Here is a 21,473-nt window from a genome sequence, read left to right as displayed (position 1 = left end):
TTCCTTAACTGAAACTTTAAAAAGTTTTAAACCTATTCTCTTGCTTCCTTTCTCTCTACTACTTGCGTGTACACACAGCGTTCCTTTTCTTTCAGGGCATTTCTCAGTTTGTGATTAAATACTTATTAGTGTGATTAATTGATTAATGCTTGTCTTCTTCTAAGCTCCTCAAATGTAGGACTCTTGCTCATCAATGTCTTGTATCCCCAGTACCTGGCATATGATAGAGACGCGATTAAAAAATATTTCCTGACTAATGAATAAATAAGAGAACAGAATCAGCCAGTCTCAGCATTGCTTTTGGAAATATTTCCAATGAAAGGGGCAGACTAATTCTCAGCACTAAAAGCCATCCTCTCTCTCTCTGGTGGTTATGATCTTAAATATTACATTTTAAGAGGAAAACAGAAGGAGGACTAGAAAAAGGACTGTCAGTCTGGAGCCTGGAATCTGCATGTTTTAACAAGTGTCCCAGATGATTCTGAATCAGGTGGTCTGAGGCCACGCTTTGGAGAACATGCCCTAGTATATCCTATTGGAGTCTGAATGTTCACATCATTCATAGTCATCCAGCTTCCAAGAAAATCATGCTGATGTCACCGGGCCTATTTAATGTGAATCAGTCTTTATTCTGCACTTGTGTGGTGCATTAACAAATTCAACATACAAGATAGCATTACATATTGTAGGTTAGCGTTACAGCATTATGCAGTTTCACACAATTCATGTTAGCTTTTTCGTTTTTTTCGTTTTTTTTTTTTTTTAATTTGACACGTTTATTTTATTTTTGAGTTTCATTTTTACAAGAGAAGACACAAGGTAAAGAAAGACGACCACATCAGAGAAGGAGCATGGTGAGGGCAATGTCACTATCGTGGCCATAATAAAAGCCTTCCAAGAAAAAGGACTTGCATTATTCCCTCTCCCGAGCAAGCCGCCCCTGTCCCATGAGCCAGTTCTATCTGTTTGCACATCCAGAGCACCACTCATGAACATGTACATCTTGGCTGTGCTCCACTGAGAAGAACTGAAGGAAGGACTAACTCATAAAAGGGACTTTTGTTATTAAGAAAAACTCTTGTCTTCCCAAAGGAATCAAGATATCAGCAGAGAAGGACTGACTCTTGGAAAATCAGAAGTGACCATTCCCTAACCTATTCCTGACCATGAGTGCCTTGTGCAAAAGCTAGAATGTGACTCTCTTGTCTTTTAACTGACTCTTAGGAGTAGGCATTCCTCCTCCACCCTTATCCGTTAGCTCTGGGAGGAACAAATGTGAAAGCCAAAGCCAGCTAAGAAACTTTGGGACAGCAAAGTCAAGGGCACGATGGATCAGGCCTGAGGTAGGAGGGAGGAACCCTGTACTGTCTGCCTCTTTGCCATTTTTCTGAGAAAGACACCGAGGCAGCTCCTAGGCTACAGAACTACTGGTTCCTTCCCTGCCACCTCACCACCCACTGCTCAGTAGACCCAAAGAATGCAAGGAATAAAGCTACAAGGAGGTGGGGAAGAGAGGAGTTGGGTGAGGCTGCTTTCCCAGACTTATGTCAGGAGGAGCTACAGAGGCACACACAGCAGGGCAAAGGCCAGACTATCTCCACCTGTTGCTTTGCATTGTTTCTGGGAAGGAAACAAAAGCGGGTTGCTCAGCGATTTCTGATCTTTAGACATTAAGGCGATGAAGAGGAACCATTTAAAATTTTTCCTAATGGGGCTTCAGAGTGCTCCTGTCAGATTTACATGAAACTATCTCAAAATGCATTTTTAGAAAACAAAAATTATTTTCTTCTACGTATGATACAGTATTTACATTCCATGGAGTGTTGGATAGAGACTGGTGGTGTGAACCCAACTGATGATGAGATTGTGAGTCAGATTATGGGGGATGTGGGATGACAGGGACAAGAACAGAGAGTGGGCTTTGTGCCTGCTCAGAACTGCTGCTCTGCATTGTCAAGAATCCAGGTTAAAAAAAAAAAAAAAAAAAGAATGGGGGTGGGCGGGGAACAGATTGGTTTGAAATCCACAGAGTTAAGGGAATGTCAAAGGCAACATCACCACTCTCCACGGAGACTCAGCTCTTCAGCTCCCTTCTCAGAAGCAAGTCAGATAGTGATGTTCTTGTATGAATGTGGAATTTCAATCTTGGATAATCTTTCAGGCCTTGGTTCAAGCTGCTGCTTATTTGAGTTCCTTTTCAGGCTGGCAAAAATATCTACTGCCTATCCAGGCTTACTTATTGTCAGTGAAGTCTCTGCCATCTGAAAAGTCTCAACTCTAAGAGACATGGCTGGTCTAGGAATAAGGAGATGTGAATTCTAATCCCAGCAAGAGGCTGAATCTCTCTCAACCTCTATTGTCCACTGGCAGAGGAGGATTGAACTCTGTGGTTACCCATACCTTCATATTATCTTGAGATTCAGAAGTCCTAAGAACTGAGCACTTTGTTTTCAGGGAAAGGATGTTCCGAAAAAGTCCAAGTTATCTTTATTACTAATTTAGTCACAGGTACTCATTTAGTTATTTGTAAGAGCCAGGATTGAAAAATTTAAAGAGAAAGAATAATTTCTGAAGTGCCTTTTCCTTATAAAGCAAAACTAACCTCATCTAAGCTACTTGAGAAGACTTTAAAGCTTCTCAGTTTTCAGCGTTTCTGGAAAAACAAAGGCCAGTTTAATCCTTCAAAACTCTGATGATTTCTAAACCATCAACCAACGAATGGCTGTCCTTCCAGACACAGTTACAAAGGGAGATGGCAGTCATCTCATTTTCCTTTCCTTGTCTTCATACCTACATTTGGGATCAGCTGGATGTATTCATTGGTACTATCCTGTAGCTGAATTTGAAGTCGCCAAAGCTCTTTTTAGACAGGTCATCTAGTTTTGTAAACCCAAATTCTACCTAAAAGTCTGATGTCTTTGTGTACTTGATCACAAATTAATCAAGGACTGCCTTTTACCCATTCATAGCAGGAGAGCTAATAACAAACATACCTCAATTCGCAAGTACTCTTTCTCCTGCAAACCCTGCCTTATCCGTTCCACCTTTGTTTCTTGGCTTACTACAGACCTCTGGACCTTGCGCTCAGTCAAAGAGCAGAAATGTAAGAGGTAACAGGGAGAAAAGATGGGGATGATAAAAACATGAGGTTTTACAAGAGCAAAAGATTCTTCCACAGAGGTGGGGAGTGAAAATAACTCTAGAGAAGCCCAGTAAAAAGAGACCAATTTCAGGTAGTCAGCAAATACAATTCGGCACAAAACACAATTTTCATGGATTAAAATCTGTACCTTGATGTTGGCAGTTAGGCTAATTTCTTCAGTTTGTATTAGACATGCAAGTATAAGGTTACATTTTTATATATAGACTTGTAGAGGTCTTTCCCTCTCTTTTTTTCCCCCATAAAAAAAGAAAAAAAAAGGGATTTCCTAGTGCCTTGCAAAGGAGAAAAATCATCATCGCTAAGAACTGATCTGCAGCTGTGGTCATGTGGGGTGTTCTTTGTGGGGTTTGTTTTGTAAGAAATTTTCTTCTACAGCTAAAATGAGGTGTTGAGTCCACTTCTCTCTGTTTATCTCTCTCCCCACCACGTCCCTGCCCAGCCCGGCCCTGGGGTTAGAGGCAAGGAGAAGAGGATTAGTACTCGCTCAGACTGTGCCACTTGGCCACGGGCTTGCGGGGGCTCTCGCAGACCTCTCTCCAGTGTTCAGCACCGCTGACTGTGACACTGTGCGCCCCCAGGATCAGCCTCCCCACCACCTCGTTCTTGGTGGTGCGATCGAAGTCGATGACAAGGAACTCAATGCTGATGTCGGGCAGGAGGTCAGTGGGGATGTCGTAGATGAAAGACTCGTTGAAGACTGGGTTCAAAGTGCACTTCTTCACATGGGTTTTCTTCTTGGCAATGCGCTTTCTGCCGTAGTAGACGTTCACCTTGACATAAGGATCTGGGGCCCCCAAAGAGATCAGAAAAAGGGAGACAGGCCTATGACACAGTCCTCTCCTATACAATGGTGGCTTCCGGTTGGGGAGGAGGGGCTTCTGCTGTTCATCTCCTTGGTGTCCCATCCCCCACCCCCTGTGGTCTTTAGTGATTGCACACTAAGTGTACACTGACTGTGTACACGTCTGCCCACCTGGACAAGGGGCCAAGGAAACCAGGCAGGCATGGAACAGAACAGCCACCTTGAGTCAGGGCCAAAGAAACCCCATGACACCAAGAAGCATTTTAAAGGGCACAGGGACTAACAAAGCCTGCAGGCTTGTTGCTGAGTCTCACCTGGAGCGAGGGCACAGCACCCAGCATGCATGCATAGCACTGAGGATACCTCGCCAAAGGTAGAGACCCCATTTGCTTAACCAAAGCACCTTCCCAGCTACATTCATCAGGAAGAGAATGTAGACAGAGAGAGGAATGGGTGGACAATGAGAGGTGCCAGGGGTCCTGAAAGGTGGAGAGGGGGTGTCTGCGTCACAGGCAAGGGGCAGTGGTGGGTGGGGCGCGGACAGATAGAAATAGGTTGAAGTACAAACACATGAAAAAATGCTCAACATCACAAATTATCAGAGAAAGGCAAATCAAAACTACAATGAGGTATCACCTCACACCGGTCAGAATGGCCATCATCACAAAATCTACAAACAATAAACGCTGGAAAGGGTGTGGAGAAAAGCGAACCCTCTTGCACTGTTGGTAGGAATGTGAATTGATGCAGCCACTACGGAGAACAGTATGGAGGTTCCTTGGAAAACTAAAAATAGAACTACCATGTGACCCAGCGGTCCCACTACTGGGCATATACCCTGAGAGAACCATAATTCAAAGGGACACATGCACCCCACTGTTCATTGCAGCACTATTTACAATAGCCAGGACATGGAAACAGCCTAAATGTCCATCAACAGAGGAATGGATGAAGAGGATGTGGTACGTATATACAATGGAATGTTAGCCATAGAAAGGAATGAAATTGGGTCATCTGTAGAGACGTGGATGGACCTAGAGACTGTCATGCAGAGTGGGGTGGGTCAGAAAGAGAAAAACAAATATTGTATATTAACGCATATATGTGGAATCTGAAAAAATTGGTATAGACACATCTAGGTCTTATTTGCAAAGCAGAAATAGAGACAAAGACATAGAGAACAGATGTATGGATACCAAGAGGGGAAGGGAGGGGGATGAATTGGGAGACTGGGATTGACATATATACACTATTGATACTATGTATAAAGTAGATAGTTAATGGGGGCCTGCTGTATAGCACAGGGAACTCTACTCAGTGCTCTGTGGTGACCTAAACGGGAAGGAAATCCAAAAAAAGAGGGGATACATGTATACGTATAGCTGATTCACTTTGCTGTGTAGTAGAAACTAACACAACATTGTAAAGCAAATATACTCCAATTAAAACAAATGTAAAAAAAAAGAGAAAAAAGAAATAGGTTGAAGTAAATAGCTGCTACCTGAGAGACCGGTGATATCCATCTTCGGCAAGTGTCTGGCTTTGAGGACCACCACTGTCATTCTTTGTGCCACAGGCTGATATGACAGAGACACCTGGAGTTCCCCTCTGCTAATGCACTTCTGGGGAGAAGAAAGAGCAGGTGAGAATCCCGGCAGAGGGAGCAGGCCACAGCACAGAAAGCATGTGGAGGAAAAAGGAAATGTTCTCATCATAATCCTGATACTAAATAAAATCATTTGCAGGGAGAGACAGCATAGCCTAGTATTTAGGAGCGCAGACTCTGAAGCCAGACAGGCCTGGATTCAAATCCTGACTCTACTTCTCATCTGTCTGACCTGGGACAAGCTACTTCCACTTCCTCATCTATAAAATGGCGATAAAAATAGTCCCAACTTCCCAGGATTAGTAAGAGGATTCGATAATTTAGAATTTGTAAAACACCACAGTGCCTGGCACACAGTGTGTACCAGAGATGTGCATTCTCTCCTATTCTCTCATTCAGTTCTTTTTAAAAAAAATTTTTTTTTCATACCAGGAGCATATGGAAATGTCTCTCGTAGGGTACTGAATGTGACTGAACTTTAAACTTAGCCATTAGCTTTTGAAATTGAAGTACAAAAGAAAATAGACTTTAAAAAAGATGTTCATGGTATTCTCTGATAGATTGAAACCCCACATCTTTTCCTTACCCCTAACAAATTTATTTATTTATTTTAATTTTTGGCTGTGTTGGGTCCTCGCTGCTGTGCACGGGCTTTCTCTAGTTGCAGCGAGCGGGGGCTACTTTTCATTACGGTGCGCGGGCTTCTCATTGCGGTGGCTTCTCTTGTTGTGGAGCATGGGCTCTAGGCGCGCAGGCTTCAGTAGTTGTGGCACACGGGCTCAGTAGTTGTGGCACCTGGGCTCTAGAGCACAGGCTCAGTAGTTGTGGTGCACGGGCTTAGTTGTTCCACGGCATGGATCTTCCCGGACCAGGGATGGAACCCATGTCCCCTGCACTGGCAGGCGGATTCTTAACCACTGCACCTCCATGGAAGTCCCTCATTCAGTTCTTGCCATAAAAAAAGTTTTGAAGACTGTATAGTGGGAGACAGGAAACTTAAGTTTGAGTAACTTGGCCAATTACTCACCAGCTGGCCCTGGGCAAGTCCCTGAACTTTCTGAAGCCTGTGCCTCCATTTCACAAGGTGAATATCCACACCTGCTCCGCCTGCCCCAGTGTTATGACCTTCAGAGTGTCTTCTCCAGCCACCTATAACTTTGTTTCCCCACTTTGAAATTTTATGCTAGGCTCTATTTTGAGCTTGAAAAAAAAAAAACCTCCAAGAACATTTTAAATAATATTTGGAGGACTTCCCTGGTGGCACAGTGGTTAAGAATCTGCCCGCCAATGCAGGGGATACGGGTTCGATCCCTGGTCCGGGAAGATCCCACATGCCACAGAGCAATTAAGCCCGTGTGCCACAACTACTGAGCCTGTGCTCTAGAGCCTGTGAGCCATAACTACTGAGCCCACGTGCCACAACTATTGAAGCTCACACGCCTAGAACCCGTGGTCTGCTACAAGAGAAGCCACCGCAATGAGAAGCCTGCGCACTGCAAAGAAGAGTAGCCCCCCTCGCTGCAACTAGAGAAAGCCCGCGTGCAGCAATGAAGACCCAACACAGCCAAAAACAAATAAATAAATTTATATATATATTAAAAAAACATTTGGATACTAATTATATGCCAGGTGCTGGGGATTCAGAACTGATAAGACTCAGTTCTCGCTCCCAAGGAGCTTATCACGGACTAGAAGAGACAGAGATGTAAACAAACATGTTTACTTGTCAGAAAAGTGAGAAGCCTGGAAATTCCCTGGCGGTCCAGTGGGTAGGTCTGCACTCTCACTGCTGAGGGCCTGGGTTCAATCCCTGGTCATGGAACTAACATCCTATAGGTCACGTGGCGCAGCCAAAAAAAAAAAATCCTCAGTGCTGTTGAGAGATTCAGGTGGAGGCTTTGCCAGCTGACGTCTGGGCTGAGTTGATGGTGGTTGAGTAAGAGACACAGGCAACGGACAGAGAGAAGATCCCGTGGGGCAGGGCAGCAGAATGGCCAGTACAAAGTCTTTGGGTGCTGAAAGGGTAGGCTGTGTTCAGAGAATGCTGAGAGGAGAGAGTGTTCCTGATGTTGGGGTGCTGGCAGGAGGGACAGGCCAGGAACCCAGAGAGGTGGGTCAGGCGAAGGTGAAGGGCAGTGGGGGTGAGCTAACCAAACAGCAGAGCCAGCCGCAGCACCCAGGCAAGAGGAGGTCTGTAGGCATAGGTGCGACAGTTATTGTTGTTGTTAGTATATTAATAATAATATGAGTGAAAGCTAGAGAAGGAACTAAAGTAGAGAAAGACCAAAGTCAGAAAGCTCAGTTAAGAGGCTGCTGCAACAGGCTAGGGAAGAAATGATGAGGCCTGGAACCAGGGCTGTGGCAGAGGAGATGGACCTGGGGTAGGATATGTCTCAGGAAGAATTGTCAGGATTTTCTGGGTTGGGGCAGCTAATTGGATGAAAATATAGGGGAGAGGGAAGAGATGGAGGGCTATTTCTTGTGTTTCTAGCTTAGGAAGCAGGGATGAGGCTGGGATAAAGAAAACAAAAGGAGGTGGGATAGGAGGACTTTAGGACATAATAAGTTAAATTTGAGACAAAAAAAAAAAATTTCGAGACCAAATCATTCCTCCACTATCAACTCCTATTCCTTGTATTCTTCATAGCCCCAAAGGAATGTCACCTACTTAAGAATTCTTAGATTGAACAAAAATAGACCAAACTGACCACCAGCCTTACATACGCCACATACCCACCAAAATGTCTTGCTGTGCGCTCACTAAGTGCCGGGCACTCTGCTAGCAGCTAGGGCTGAAATGATGCACAAAGAAGACCCCTACCCTCCAGAAGCTCATGGGCTAGTGCACTGCCTGCTCAGGTGTGTCTGGTGGAGTAAAGAACAACAGCAGTAAATAATTTAATTAGCTCATCAGTGAAAAACCCTAATAGTTGATGCTCTGATTATAAGTCTTAAGTCACCTCGAGGAATGACCTGTGATAATATTTCCATTTGGCTTAAAAAAGTTCTTGAGGCTATATTTCATACCAGGAGCATATGGAAATGTCTCTCGTAGGGTACTGAATGTGACTGAATGTTAAACTTAGCCATTAGCTTTTGAAATTGAAGTACAAAAGAAAATAGACTTTGAAAAAGATGTCCATGGTATTCTCTGCTAGATTGAAGCCCCACATCTTTTCCTTACCCCTAACATATAGCCGGCTCTTGACTATATCCACGGGAAGTACCCTCAGCCAGTGTACAATCACAGGCTGGTTGCCCTTGCCAGCCAGTATACTTCTGGGCTGCTTCCTTTTGACGAGTCAGAATGCAGTCAGAGAAGGTAAACTCATTTTTACTCTCAGCCACATCCAAATGGCATCAGGAAAGTAATCCCTCACGAAAAAGAAAATTAAATGCCTTCTAAAACATTCACAACTGGCCTGCCCAATACAGTAGGCGCTAGCTACATGTGTCTATTTAAATTTTAATTCACTAAAATGAAATAAAATTAAAATTTTAGTGTCTCAATCACGCTGGCCATATTTCAAGTGCTCAGTATCCACATGTGGCCAGTGGCTACCATACTGGACAGTGCAGATATAGAACATCTCCACCATCATAGCATCCAGTAGATAGTGCTGATCTAGAAAGAACTTCTGGATTATTTGGGCCACTGCTCCCCTCCATTTCCATGAATAATGAAATGTTAACTAGTTTTGATATCTATCTCTGGGACCATCCTTGAATATTGGTATCTAAATGTTAAATATGCAATCTTGGGGACTTCCCTCGTGGTCCAGTGGGTAGGACCCTGTGCTTCCAATGCAGGGGGACTACACCCCACATACATGTCACAACTAAGAGCCTGCATGCTGCACCTAAAAGATCCTGCGTGCCCCAGCTAAGACCCTGTGCAGCTAAACTACATAAATATTTTAAAAAAGGAAAATTAAAAAAAAAGAGTTTTATTTGTAAAAATAACATTGAGTACAAGATTATACTTAGGTTTTCTGGTTATTTATTTAAAACTCTGTTTCAAAAAAAAAAAAAAACTGTTTCCTAAATCATCCATTGTAGCAAAATCATCCTAATTTAAATCCCGTGCCCCTTCCTTAGTTCGTTGGGAAGGTGGACAACTTCTGGTTACCTTCACAATAATTTCCTCCCCTAAAATCACTCCTCAGACAACTGTTCTCCATCTGATCCCCCCCACCCTTCATCTTTGGCCATTTTACATGGGCAGAACGCCCATCCCCATTCAGCTGCCCCTTTGTGATGCCCAAGTCTGCAGCCACAACACCACCTGAATGCCATTCCATTCTGCATTGAAGGCCTGGAGTTTCAAGTCTCCCCCTCCCCCCTCCCCTTCTCTTTCCACCCAATTGCCATTCCAAGCGGCATTGTCAATGACTCTTTGTCAAGGGCTCTTTGTCAAGGGCTGGGAGCGAACTCTGTTTCCCAGCCCCTTGGCCTAGTGAGGTAAAGACCCTGTTGGGGGGCAGGCAAGCAGAAGGACAAGGGGGAGAAAGGGTTTTATCCATGCCTGACAGAGCTGGGAAGCTTTGCTCTCAGAGAGCGGGATCCTTTCTCACTCCGTGGAAAAGAGGAACAAGAGCAGTGGTCCTAAAGAAGACGTTCAGCTGAAGGAAATACTTAGGCGAGGGATAAGTCTATTTCTTATAATTAGCAGGGCCCCGCCCACAGTGATTTTTCTAGCCACAGTATCTTTGCAAAGAGGAGGACTCATGCGTCCTCAATAAACCTTCATTGGGGCTAGAAGTTCTCAGGGCTACACATAAATCACAGTCATGAGAAAACAAAAGAAACAAAAACCTCCACATTCAATCACATCCCTCCTTGTCTTCTCCCCAATACACAAATATAGCTTTCTTTTTTGTGTGTGTGGTTTTATTTATTTACTTATTTTACATAGCAATTTTCTTTATTGTTCCTGGATAACTGACATTCCTTTTTCTTTCTCTCTTTTCAGTCCCTTTTGACTAGACTGGATGAACTCCAAGGTTTCTTGTAAATCTGAGATTCTAAGAATCCTATCATTCCCATGACCATTGTCCCAGGTCATGAACACCAATCTGGTAGTAGAAAGACAGGAAATGGTTTGGGAAACAGTGACCTGAAGAAATTAGGAGTCTAACAACTCTCTATTATCCACCTTGTAAATCACTTCTTTCCCACTGTCTCTTCTTTAACCCCAGCCCTCGCTGAACCACCCCCCTTCTCCCTGTGGGGGATGTATTATGGGAATGTAAATTCACTTTTTTATTTCTATCCGAATAAAATACTAGGAAAAAAAAAAAAAGCTGCCACTTAAAAAAAATCCAGTTCAAAAGTCCAGCTCAGAGAGTTTTGGGCATTATAGAGTTTATACTGTGAACTTTTTTCATTAATAATTGAGTGTTAATTTTTAATGCTTCTTATATCTTTCTGTATATTCCTAAGAGCTGAGTACTCTCACAGAGTCAATCCATTAGCCTTCGTGATCCAGCCTAGAGGGAGACTGAGGCCGAGTAGGTAACTGCTTGCCCAGAATTAGTCAGTGAAATGGACAGAATCAGAAATCATGACCAGTCCAGGGCTTCTTCAACTGGACTGCAGTGGACTGTAATAACGGAAAGGACAAGAGCTGAATTTTCTGCTAAAGGTCAGGAAATGCAGTTAGGGGTGGGTGGTTGTCTAGAGAAATGCAGTTCTCACCAGTCTCCGCCCAGGAACATTTGGCTCCATTATTATAAGGGGGTACCTTACCCAGACCAGAAAGAGCTCTTTACAGACAGTGTGGAATAGTCCAAAGCAGCTCTAACTGATGAGCCATATGGGGAGATCCAGAAAGGGCAGGTTCTTGGCTACAGTAGGGAGGGTTTAGGGTAGACATTTTGAGGCTGTACTGCTAGGGAATCAGGGGGACGAGTGACTAGAGAGATGACAGCCACGACCCAGGATGGAACACAGCTCTACCCACTGGCACTGGTTGGGGAAAACAGGCTTAGGACACCTGGGAGGCTGCAAGGCTCTGGGGTGGTGCTGCAGGGGCTCTGGGTGTCCTGTCTGGAGCCTCTTCCAGGGGATTGACTCAGGATTGGCTCAGGGCGTTGCTCAGGATCCCAGCCCCGGCTTATCCCTCCTGAAGGGTGTTAATAAAGTGGAAAGAAGCTTGGCTCTCCCCAAGAGCCCTGGGCAATTTAGCAAATGCCATTGTCTGTGCTCCCTGCCCAGTGTCCTGGATTTGAGGCTGTTTTGTTCCCAGCCCAAATCAGTCCCTTTCCTTGCCAGTGTCTTCCCAGCTGCAGCTTGGTACAGAGCCATCCTCCACAGTCAGCCGTGGGCTGCGACTGCATGAGCTGTCTGAAGGAGTCCAGCTAGTTGGTGGATTTACCAGGCTGGTGCTCCAACGAAGGCTGTGCTGGGAAAGAACCACCCTGCAAGGAGAGCTAGATGAAGGCAGGAAGTAGAGCACTGGAGCTGCTATAAAGGGGAGTCAGGAATCAGGGGAGCGGTTGGCAGAATCTGGAGGAAAAGAAATGCAAGGAGAGGGGAAGGGATGCAGGGAGATGAGACAGGTCACTACTGCAGCTTCTGTCCAGGCCTTCTGACTCCAACCTCAGGGGATATAAGAACTCTTGCTGTCTTGGACTCGGGGATGTCTCATTGTATCCTGGCAACAGACCAGTGTTTATGCCCTGACCAAATGCCTCTAATGGTCTTTGAAATGTTTGGACTCCCCCGGCCCCTGTGAGGTAGAGCTGAGTGGACCACGTGGCAACAGTGGTTCTCTGGGCAATGGCATGGCTGGGCTGGCTGCAGTGGGACAGGCGCCTACACAGCAGAGGGGGTAAGAACACACATTCAGAGGGAGCCACTTCCTGCCTCCCCTCCCCTCCCCAGCCTGGCACTGCACAGTGCCCTTCAGCAGTGGCCAAACCTTGTTTCTGGGAGCTCACTGCACACTCAGCCCTGCTGGCCTGGAAGCCTCCTTCCAGTCCTGAGCCTCCTGCCTCCCCACTGAGTCTGGCGTGGGATGGCAGCTGAAGAAGGCAGTAAGAGATCAGTAAGGCAGCTACAGGCAGAGCTCTTTCTGGGAAAAGTGCAGTTGATTTTAGTGGCCCTGATATTCTTTCTGAACCTTCTACCCTCTTCTCCACTGATCCAGGCCTCCCTTGTCTTCCTCCTTCACTTTGTCAAAACAAAATATAAATACCTACAAATCATATATCTCTCCCAGGGATCAAACTTTATTAATAATAGAAATAATAATAGTAATAATAATCATGGTTCCCATTTATTGAAGGTTTACTATGGGCTAGGGATTATGTAAATTCATCATCTTAATTCCTGTAAGAAACTGAGACTTAGAGAATTTAAGCAGCTTGCTCAAGGTCACTTAACGGGTAGAATTTAGATTCAAACTCAGGTCTGACTTCAAAGTCCTTGCTATTAACTCCTTATGGTAAATCCTGAAAAAGGAATGAAACTCTAAGTGTAAAATTTCAACAACTTCTTTCATAGCACCTACCATACTCACTATGTGATAATTGCCAAGATTTTTTTGTATTTCTCCTCCACTGAAGTGAAAGCTCCATAAGGGCAATGGTATGCCAGGTATATTATCTTATTGGATCCTCATAACCCATAAGGAAGGCAATATTATCAGCTCCATTTTACAGATGGGGAAATAGAAGCTTAGAAGAGTTAAGTAACTCATCCACATCACACAGTTGCAAAGTGGTGAGCTGGAAGGTGAAGCCAGGCAGTCTGAATCAAGAGCCCTCGTGCTGAACCGCAGAGCTACACTGCCTCCCAGATTGAGGAGGAAATGAACTAGTGGGGCTGGGGGTTACAGTTCTTGCATCCCTGAAATAACTCAAGAGCCAATGCTGGCCCAGTGGAGAGGAGGCAGGATGGAGGGCTCTCATCCCCCTTCTAATGCAAACAAGGAGGAGAGGAGGAACGGGGAGAGAAGTATCTGTGGCAAAGGTTTGGGCCTGGGTAAGGGGCCCAAAGGGTGAAGCAGTTAAGTTTCATTTATAAAGTGGTTAAAAGTCATACAGATGATGCTACTTACATCTCTATATTTGGGTTGGGAAAGGGAAGCTGAAGGGAAAATTACTGATTTCACAGTTTCTCAGCTGTGAGAAATAAGTTCACTAGCGGAAGATCACACATTTTGGATTAGAAATTAGCCCCCTTATCCCTGAAGTGATGGGTCTGTGACTGGTGAGCCAGCCCGCTCCAAGCAAGCTGGATGCAGCATCAGGATGCCAACCGCTAAGTGAAATTTCAGAAGCTACCTGCCCTTCTCTCCTCATGAAGTTGCTTCTTGGAGGAGACCTAACCTGCCAGGTTCTCTGTCTTACTTTGACCACTGCTTATCCTTGACAGCCAAGAGCTTCCTCTCTACAGCCCCTCTTTGCCATCCATCTCATCCCTCCCCTCCCACTTGTCCCCTTCTCTCCCCCAACCTACCATCCCTCCCCAACACACTCTTCCTCCTCACCTGGATGTTCCTTTTGATGATGTCCCTGGTCAGCTGTACCTTGCCTGTGCTGGGGTCTACTCCAGCCAACGGCACCATGACCTCCCCAATGACGTCATCCCGGGAGAAGCGGTCAAAGCTGAGGACGAGGAAGTGCAGTACCAGGTCCTGAAGCTGGCTGTATGGGATGCCATAGAAGGTGAAGGTCTCGTCAAACACAGGGTCCAGGGTCTTCCGCAGCACCCTGGTCTTCACCCGATGCCGCTTGTCGGGAAGGATGGTCATTTTGATGTAGGGGTCAGAGCCCTGGGTTTGGTCATCCATCACTGGCAGCCCATGAGCCTCCTGGATTGTCACCACCAGGGCTTTTTTTGGGAAGTTATAGTCCACTGAGAAGGTGAGGGATCCTAGCATGACATCCTCCTCTGGAGATGATGGAGAAGTGGTTTTGCTCTCCCCGGGGGTCAGGCTCGCAATGGGGCTCCTCAGTTCTTCCCCATAGTCCACTTTGATGGGTAATTGGTCTATACAAGATCCAGAGCTAGGACCCTTGTCTTGGCCCAGCAGGCCAGCCTCTGCTGCGTCCACCAACAGGTTCCCGCGTCCACCTTCTCTCGCAGGGCCATCTTTGTCTCTCCGCACTTTGATGATTTTCTTCTTGTTGCTGAGGGTCTCTGGGTATATGCTGATGCCTTTGAGCATATGAATAAACTTGTATGGTGGGTTCTTGTGCTTCTTCTCTGCCTGCTGGTGGCAGCATGTCCAGACAAAGACGGTCACCGAGACACACACCACCAGCACAGAGGCCCCGATGAGGCCAGCGACCACTGGCGACACATCTGAAGGTGGAGACCAGAGACGTGTCAAGGCAGGTGGACCTCAACCCCTGCCCATTGCACCCCCGCTTAGTGCTTCTGGCTGGAGCCAAGCTAATCTGTAACCTAGTCTCCAAAGCAAAACTTGCTCATCTGGGCTTATGAACTTCTCCCCTCTCTTGGAGATTCCCTCACCCATCCTCTCCAACCAATCCACGGCTCTTCCTTTCCACCAAACATGGATGAAATACTTATCTTCTCTGGAAAGCCTCCCCTGAAGTGCCCCACCTGACTGCCTGTTCTTTTCTTGGCCTTCCCTCAGCACTTATGGTTTGCTCATATTGATTTGTGTTTCACATAAAGCCGCCCTATAGGTCGGCTACAGGTCGACTAAGGTGTTATAGGTCACCTTTTTACAGGAGAACCCATTTACCTCAACTGTTACACAAGGGTATGAACTATGTCTGGTTTCAGGAGGATAGTCCACAGCATCCAGCACAGGGTTTGCAACAGTGGGCTTGTGTGGACTGACTGACAGGTAGGGTAGAAGGATGTGGGGTTGATTTTGGATGGTTTTGGTAGGGTGCCCAAGGGTGATAAAAGTAGGTGGGTGGTGAGAAGTAGAAGAACTCTGCGTCTAAGTACTTGAAATATGTTCCAAATTTCGGCTCCCAGGTATTTAAAATACTTGTATTTTAAGATAAAATAATAAAATAAAATAAATAAAATAATTAAAATACTTGTGTTTTAAGATAAAATAATAAAATCTTTTAGTATGAAATACAAGTATTTTAAATAGGGAGAAATAGGGACTGTGGAAAATGTCAGACCTTGTCACCTTCTTAGTAGGGTTTTCCCTGACCACCCTATTTAAAAGTGTAAACTTTTCCACCCCTGAGACCCACACTTCCTGGCCCTGCTTAATTTTCTCTACATGCCTTGTCATGCTTCTCTCTCTCTCTCTCTCTCACACACATACACACACACACACACAAACATACACAGGCACACACATATACATAAGAATATATATACACACACACATATAATTTTACTATTTATTGTCTGTCTTCACTAGAATGTAAGTTTCATAAGGACAAGAATTGTGTCTGTTTAGCTCATTTCTGTATCCTCAGCACTAAAAACACCTAACAGGTACTTAATATATATTTGTTAAGTAAACAAATAACTAAACAGAAACAGATTTTTTTCCTTCCCCTCCTCTAGTCTTGTCTTTTCCTGCACAAATCGGGACCCTGACTTAGATAATTAGGTTTGGGGATTTCCTCCCCCTTAAGTTCACTGAAGCCAAACTGGGTTTAGGCCTTAAAGATCTAGATAAGGCCTATAGTTATCCATACTACTCATTAGGGTAAGTCTTGGGTAGGGCAGGGGAAATAAGGAAATAAATGTGATTTTAGCATATTCCAGATTCTTCCTAGAACATCCTTTCACCAAGTATATGCCTGGCTCATGGTCTCACTCACTGAAGGCCTCTGTTCCAAACTTCATCTTATCAGAGAAGCATTTCCTGACTGCTCCAAGTAAGATGATATCCCGTTTACCCTGCTTTATTTTTCTTCATAGCACTTATTACCCCTCACATATAGTTGTCTGTCTTCCCTCACTAGGTAAGTGTAACAAGAATAGTGACTGTTTTGTTCACTGCTGTATTCCCAGGTCCTAGAACCATGTGGCACATAGTAAGTGTTCAAATGAATTAGTCAATTCAAAACAGCTTCCACTTTAGGAGTTTGGGATTAGCAGATACAAACTACTATATGTAAAAGAGATAAACAACAAGATTCTACTATATAGCACAGGAAACTATATTCAATATCCTGTAAGAAACCATAATAGAAAAGAATATGAAAAAGAACATTCTTTTATATAGAAAATATATAATCAAATCACTATTCTGTACATCAGAAACTAACACAATATTGTAAATCAACTATACCTCAATAAAAAATAAAAAACAGCTTCCACAGATTGGAAAAACAGGATGAGGTCAATATTATTACACATAACAGGGATAAATGTAAAATTCTATTTGCCCTTCAAAACCTATTGATAGGCAATGAGAGACCTTACTTGATGAGTGTGAGTAAAAATAACTTAGTAGTTTAGATGACAAAAAGCTTGGAGTATAATTAGGCTGATTCTAACTTATATTATCAGTGCAATGTCCAGATCACAGGAGGGGTAGTGTAATTTCATCTGCACTGGTCACGACACATACGGAGTATTCTATCTAGTACTGACAAGAATGAGAATTGCTATTTTTTGTGTACCTTTGTGATATCCCTGCCAGGCATCATGTTAGAGATTTTTCTCTCCGAAACAAATAACTCATTGAATAGGTACCATTAATATCCCCACTTTACAATTGAGGAAGCTGGGGACTCAGATCTACACTAGGCCACATAGTAGCAAATGGCAGTGATGGGATTTAAACCCTGGTCTATCTGACACCAAAATGTCTCTACATTATGGATAAGCAGGATAGTAGAGGGCCTGGAAACCATATCAAGTGAGGAGAAATTGAAGGAACTGGAGCTGAGGGGTCTGGGAATAATAACGTTCTTCAATTACTTAAGGCGTTTTGCTGGAAGAAGGTCTGATGTGATTTTACTTTGGGGGGCAGGTCTAACATGAGCATGTACAGGCTACAGGAAGACAGATTCTGACTCAATGAAAAGAATCAAATTATTGTTAGAACTGCCTCTCAGTGGCCCAGATGGCTTCAGGAGGCAGTGAATCTCCATTTGAAAACTTTCAGAGATTGGATCACCTTAGTCAGGCATATTTTTTTTTTTTTTTTTTTTGCGGTACACGGGCCTCTCACTGTCGTGGCCTCTCCCGTTGCGGAGCACAGGCTCCGGACGCGCAGGCTCAGCGGCCATGGCTCACGGGCCCAGCCGCTCCGCGGCATGTGGGATCTTCCCGGACCGGGGCACGAACCCATGTCCCCTGCATCGGCAGGCGGACTCTCAACCACTGTGCCACCAGGGAAGCCCAGGCATATTCTAAAAAAGATTTCTTTAATGAGGATTGGAATAAACGTCTCTGAAATTCTTTCTACCTCAAACATTCCATGGTTCTATGAAAGTTGGGACCAGGTAAGAAAAGAAGTGGTTACATTTTGAAATATTAATATAGATTAGGAGTAAAGGCATTTAACAAAGTAAACCAAGGTGACTGTGTCCATGGCCATACTGAATAATAACAGCATTTATTTTCAGAGTATCAAGTGAAATAAAAGCTGTTAGGGAGAGGTTTCACAAAATGGGAGCAGCCTTAGCTGTAAGCACCTTGAGAGTGGGCAGAAACAACACCCTGTTCATTTTTGAATCCCTGAGTCTCTTGCATCTAACAGGAGCTCAGTAAATATCTGCTTGAACAATTGATTGGGTTCAGCTGTCAATCAGAATAGGCACAATTTGAAAAAGTGGCTCTCCATTCACCCATGAGGGACTTCCTGAAAATTGCTTGCTACCGATTAGTAAAACTGAATATTGATTGTCTCTATGAGAAGAGAAAAGCAGGGAACTACCAAGACAAGTATATTTTTGAGAATGATTTGAAAGGGAGTCTAAAGGCCTGGGATGGGAGACATCTGAGTGATCCTTTTGGCTCTACCATAGATTTACTCTGTGATCTTGAGAGATCCCCACTGTTGCTTACAGTGCCTCAACTTTTATTGCTAGAAAATAGAGGTGGAGCAGGTAAAAGAGAAGAAGAAGGATTTTCATCTTTCAGGAGGATAGAGAAGGAAAAAAAGAGAAATGGATGAATCCACTTGTGAATTACCTAGGCGATCTCCTCCACCTTGTTTCCCACTTTTGTCCTACTGTCTTCTTCATTTTAGTATTTGTTAACCCCTGCCTCTCTCCCCCCACCCCCAAGACAGTGAACTAGAAAAATCAGAGATATTGTCTAGCTTTAGTCAAAAGCTTGGTGGGAAAAGGAAGTTGGGACTAAAAGCTGAAGTGAGTGTTTTCAAGTAGTAGTAAATTGCAGTGACCCATGCTGCTTGCTCCTTCTGTCCTCCAAGGTCATGGATAATTGAGTGTTGTCTTGGTGAATCTCTCAAGGACTAGGGAGTTTGAAATGAAGTGCTCTGTGAGATGTGAAAAAGTCAGAAGTGGCAGTTCTCTGTAGAGGAGATCCTCTGTATTGATTTAAAGATCTGCAAGACACATCTGGGCGTTGTCCAATTCTCTCAGTCTCTGACCAGCCCTGCTTATTGACACTTCCTTTGCTAAAATAGCTTTTCCTTGTCAAGTAGGCCAGCGTGACACAGTAAAATGAGAATGAACTTTGGCATCAACTGGAAATTGGTTTAAATCCTAGCACTACCCTAACTAGTTTGTTTTACTTTAGCCAAGTTATTTTATCTCCCTTAGCCTCAGTTTCCTCATCTAGCAAATATAGATAATAATGAATACACTTGAGGATATTTGTAAGGATTAAATAAAATGTAGTATGTAAGGGCCTGATAATTCCTTTTTTCACTAATATTCCCTCTACAGCATCTAACTTTCCAAGGACTCTGGAACTGCAATTAAAAGAAAAGAATATGTTGGAAAGAAGGCATAAGAAGAAAAAGAAAGAGCAAGAAGAAAAATCATGAGGTGCTCATGTGATGACAAAAGGGACATCTATTTTGGAAATTTAGGACTCAAAGAATAAAAATGCAGAAGGTGAAGTGGAAGAAAGAAATATAATCAAGATTTAGCCTTAGGGAATCAGTGCAAACAAGTAGTAAATGGGTGTGATCTGTCGTCTGTATACTTTCTCTGATCTGATGTCTTCTTCCTGGCATTGAGGGGATAGAGCACACTGGGTTCTGTTCATTTCCAGAAACCTTTTACTTGGGAGTGAGAAAAGCCATTTCCTAGTTGGATTGTGGCCCCACCCTAAACACTGGAGTCTGGATGCTCAAACCTTCTGGATTGTCTGAGGGATAGAATCTCTTAAGGGAAAAGGAGGAACCCTAGGCTGACAGCAACTCTCACTGGCTTCTCCCATACAAACTGGGATAGAACTGAGGGAGAAACAAGGTAATTCTTTTTTATTTTGGAGCCAGCAAAGCATAGCACAGGAAGTTTGCTACCCTAGCACATTTTGGAGGAATCCCCCAGAGGAAAAACTCGCTTCTCGAGCTTTTCTTTCCCATCTGCTTCCCTATTTTCTACCCCACTCTGCTCCAGGGAGTGTAACTGATCTTGGAGCCCGTAGGGTTGGGTCGGGGACCAGCAGCTCTGAGATGACGTAATGCTTTCTCTGGTACACAAAGCGGCCTCCCCGGGCTCTGCCTTTTTCGCCCCTCCCCCTCCGGCCTGGATCGGGCCCCCGCCAGCACCAGCGCGGGTGAGTCCCCCTTTTTGAAAAGCCAGCCTAGGGAAACAGGGAACAAAGGCCTGGGAAGAAGAGCCTAGGCGCTGCCAGGAGGCCCAGAAATAGACATCACGTCATCCCCCAGCCCAGCAGCGCCAAGCGCCATTTGGTAGCTACGGACGGATCCCATCATTACGATGCAGAATAGAAATTGCAGGGTTCACGTTTCCTCCTAGCCCCAGCATCCAGCTGACCGGCTTAAGGAGTGGCTTCCTTTTTGCTCCCCACCCCCGCACCCCTCTTTCCCCAGAGGCCGCCGCCTCCCCTGGCTGCCAGCCACACAGCCCACAGTCCCCAAGCTGCCATCTTGATGCCCCATCTCCCTTGCCACCTCCCTCCCCCGCAGGCCTGAGGAGTGGGAGGGGGAGGAAGGGGCACCGCCCTGCGTGCCCCAAGGGGGAGGGCTCGGGCTACCTCACCTCTCCTCCCCCAGAAGATGGGGTTCACATCCTCCTCATGCTCTCTGCTTCTCACCTCCAGCAGTGCTGACAGCGCACCATACAAGGTTTTAGCATCCTGGACCTCCCCACCCTCGGTGTGACTCTGGCCTTCTCAGCCCGTGCAGCCCATAGCTTAAGTTCGGGTGCCGTACACTGCCTGCTACCCACCACAGTAGGCCCGATTCTACCCACCACCACAGGCCTGATTCTAGAGGGGCTGGCACTTGAAGGCCCTGGTCTGGGCTTCACGCTCTGCCCAGCTGCTGGGCTCCCTTGGCTTTGCAACGGTTTCACCTACCCCAGGCTTAGTTTGCCAGATTCTACTTACCAAAGCTAGGTCGGATATTGGTGATCTCAGCCATGTCGTAATCAGAGGCTATTGCTATAAATGCTTTTGCAATGGTCAGACAACTCTGGGACCTCCGGTCAGTACGGAGGCCGCCGCTGCAGAGCGCTAGGTCAGGAGAAGGGGAAGGTATCTGGCGGACGCCTCCTGCGACGGTCTGGTCTCTGGTTGCCAGCTGCGGTCGCCTCTTAAGATGCTCCAGGGATGCTCTGAGCTAAGGAAGCAGGTGCAGCCAGACTGGTCCTGATGCGAGGTAGGCCCCGCCTTCCTCCGAACGGCCCTCGGCAGAAGACTCCGCCTCTGTCCGAAAAGTTCCGGAAGGCAAGCCCCGCCCTTTTCCGGAAGATCTCTGGGAGGGCACCCCTCCCATCGCCAAGATTTCCAGAGAATGAGACCCCGCCTACTGATGGGCTGTGGGTCTGTAA

At 45.3% G+C, this 21,473-nt stretch overlaps 1 protein-coding gene across 1 annotated transcript; it reads right to left on the bottom strand.

Moving 5' to 3' along the window:
* Positions 1–607: 607 nt before the first annotated feature.
* Positions 608–21,242, bottom strand: SYT11 (synaptotagmin 11). The gene is made up of 4 exons (XM_060031523.1): positions 21,031–21,242; positions 14,066–14,883; positions 5,464–5,587; positions 608–3,947 (listed from the first exon to the last, which is right to left on the bottom strand). The coding sequence occupies exons 1-4, from the start codon at positions 21,062–21,064 to the stop codon at positions 3,637–3,639; spliced, it is 1,287 nt and encodes a 428-aa protein (XP_059887506.1). The 5' UTR covers positions 21,065–21,242; the 3' UTR covers positions 608–3,636.
* Positions 21,243–21,473: the final 231 nt, after the last annotated feature.

The sequence above is a fragment of the Delphinus delphis genome, chromosome 1 (genome assembly GCF_949987515.2).
Source record: "Delphinus delphis chromosome 1, mDelDel1.2, whole genome shotgun sequence".
Classification (NCBI taxonomy): Eukaryota; Metazoa; Chordata; class Mammalia; order Artiodactyla; family Delphinidae; genus Delphinus; species Delphinus delphis.
This window is presented reverse-complemented; position numbering and strand designations above follow the sequence as displayed.

What these genes read in the sequence shown, in the direction of transcription:
- SYT11 (XM_060031523.1), bottom strand. Translation starts at nt 21,064, where the DNA reads ATGGCTGAGATCACCAATATCCGACCTAGCTTTG. An exon ending in CAATATCCGACCTAGCTTTG is followed by an intron (nt 14,884 to 21,030) that starts GTAAGTAGAATC and finishes CTCCACCTTCAG; the next exon opens with ATGTGTCGCCAGTGGTCGCT. An exon ending in TCATCAAAAGGAACATCCAG is followed by an intron (nt 5,588 to 14,065) that starts GTGAGGAGGAAG and finishes TCTTCTCCCCAG; the next exon opens with AAGTGCATTAGCAGAGGGGA.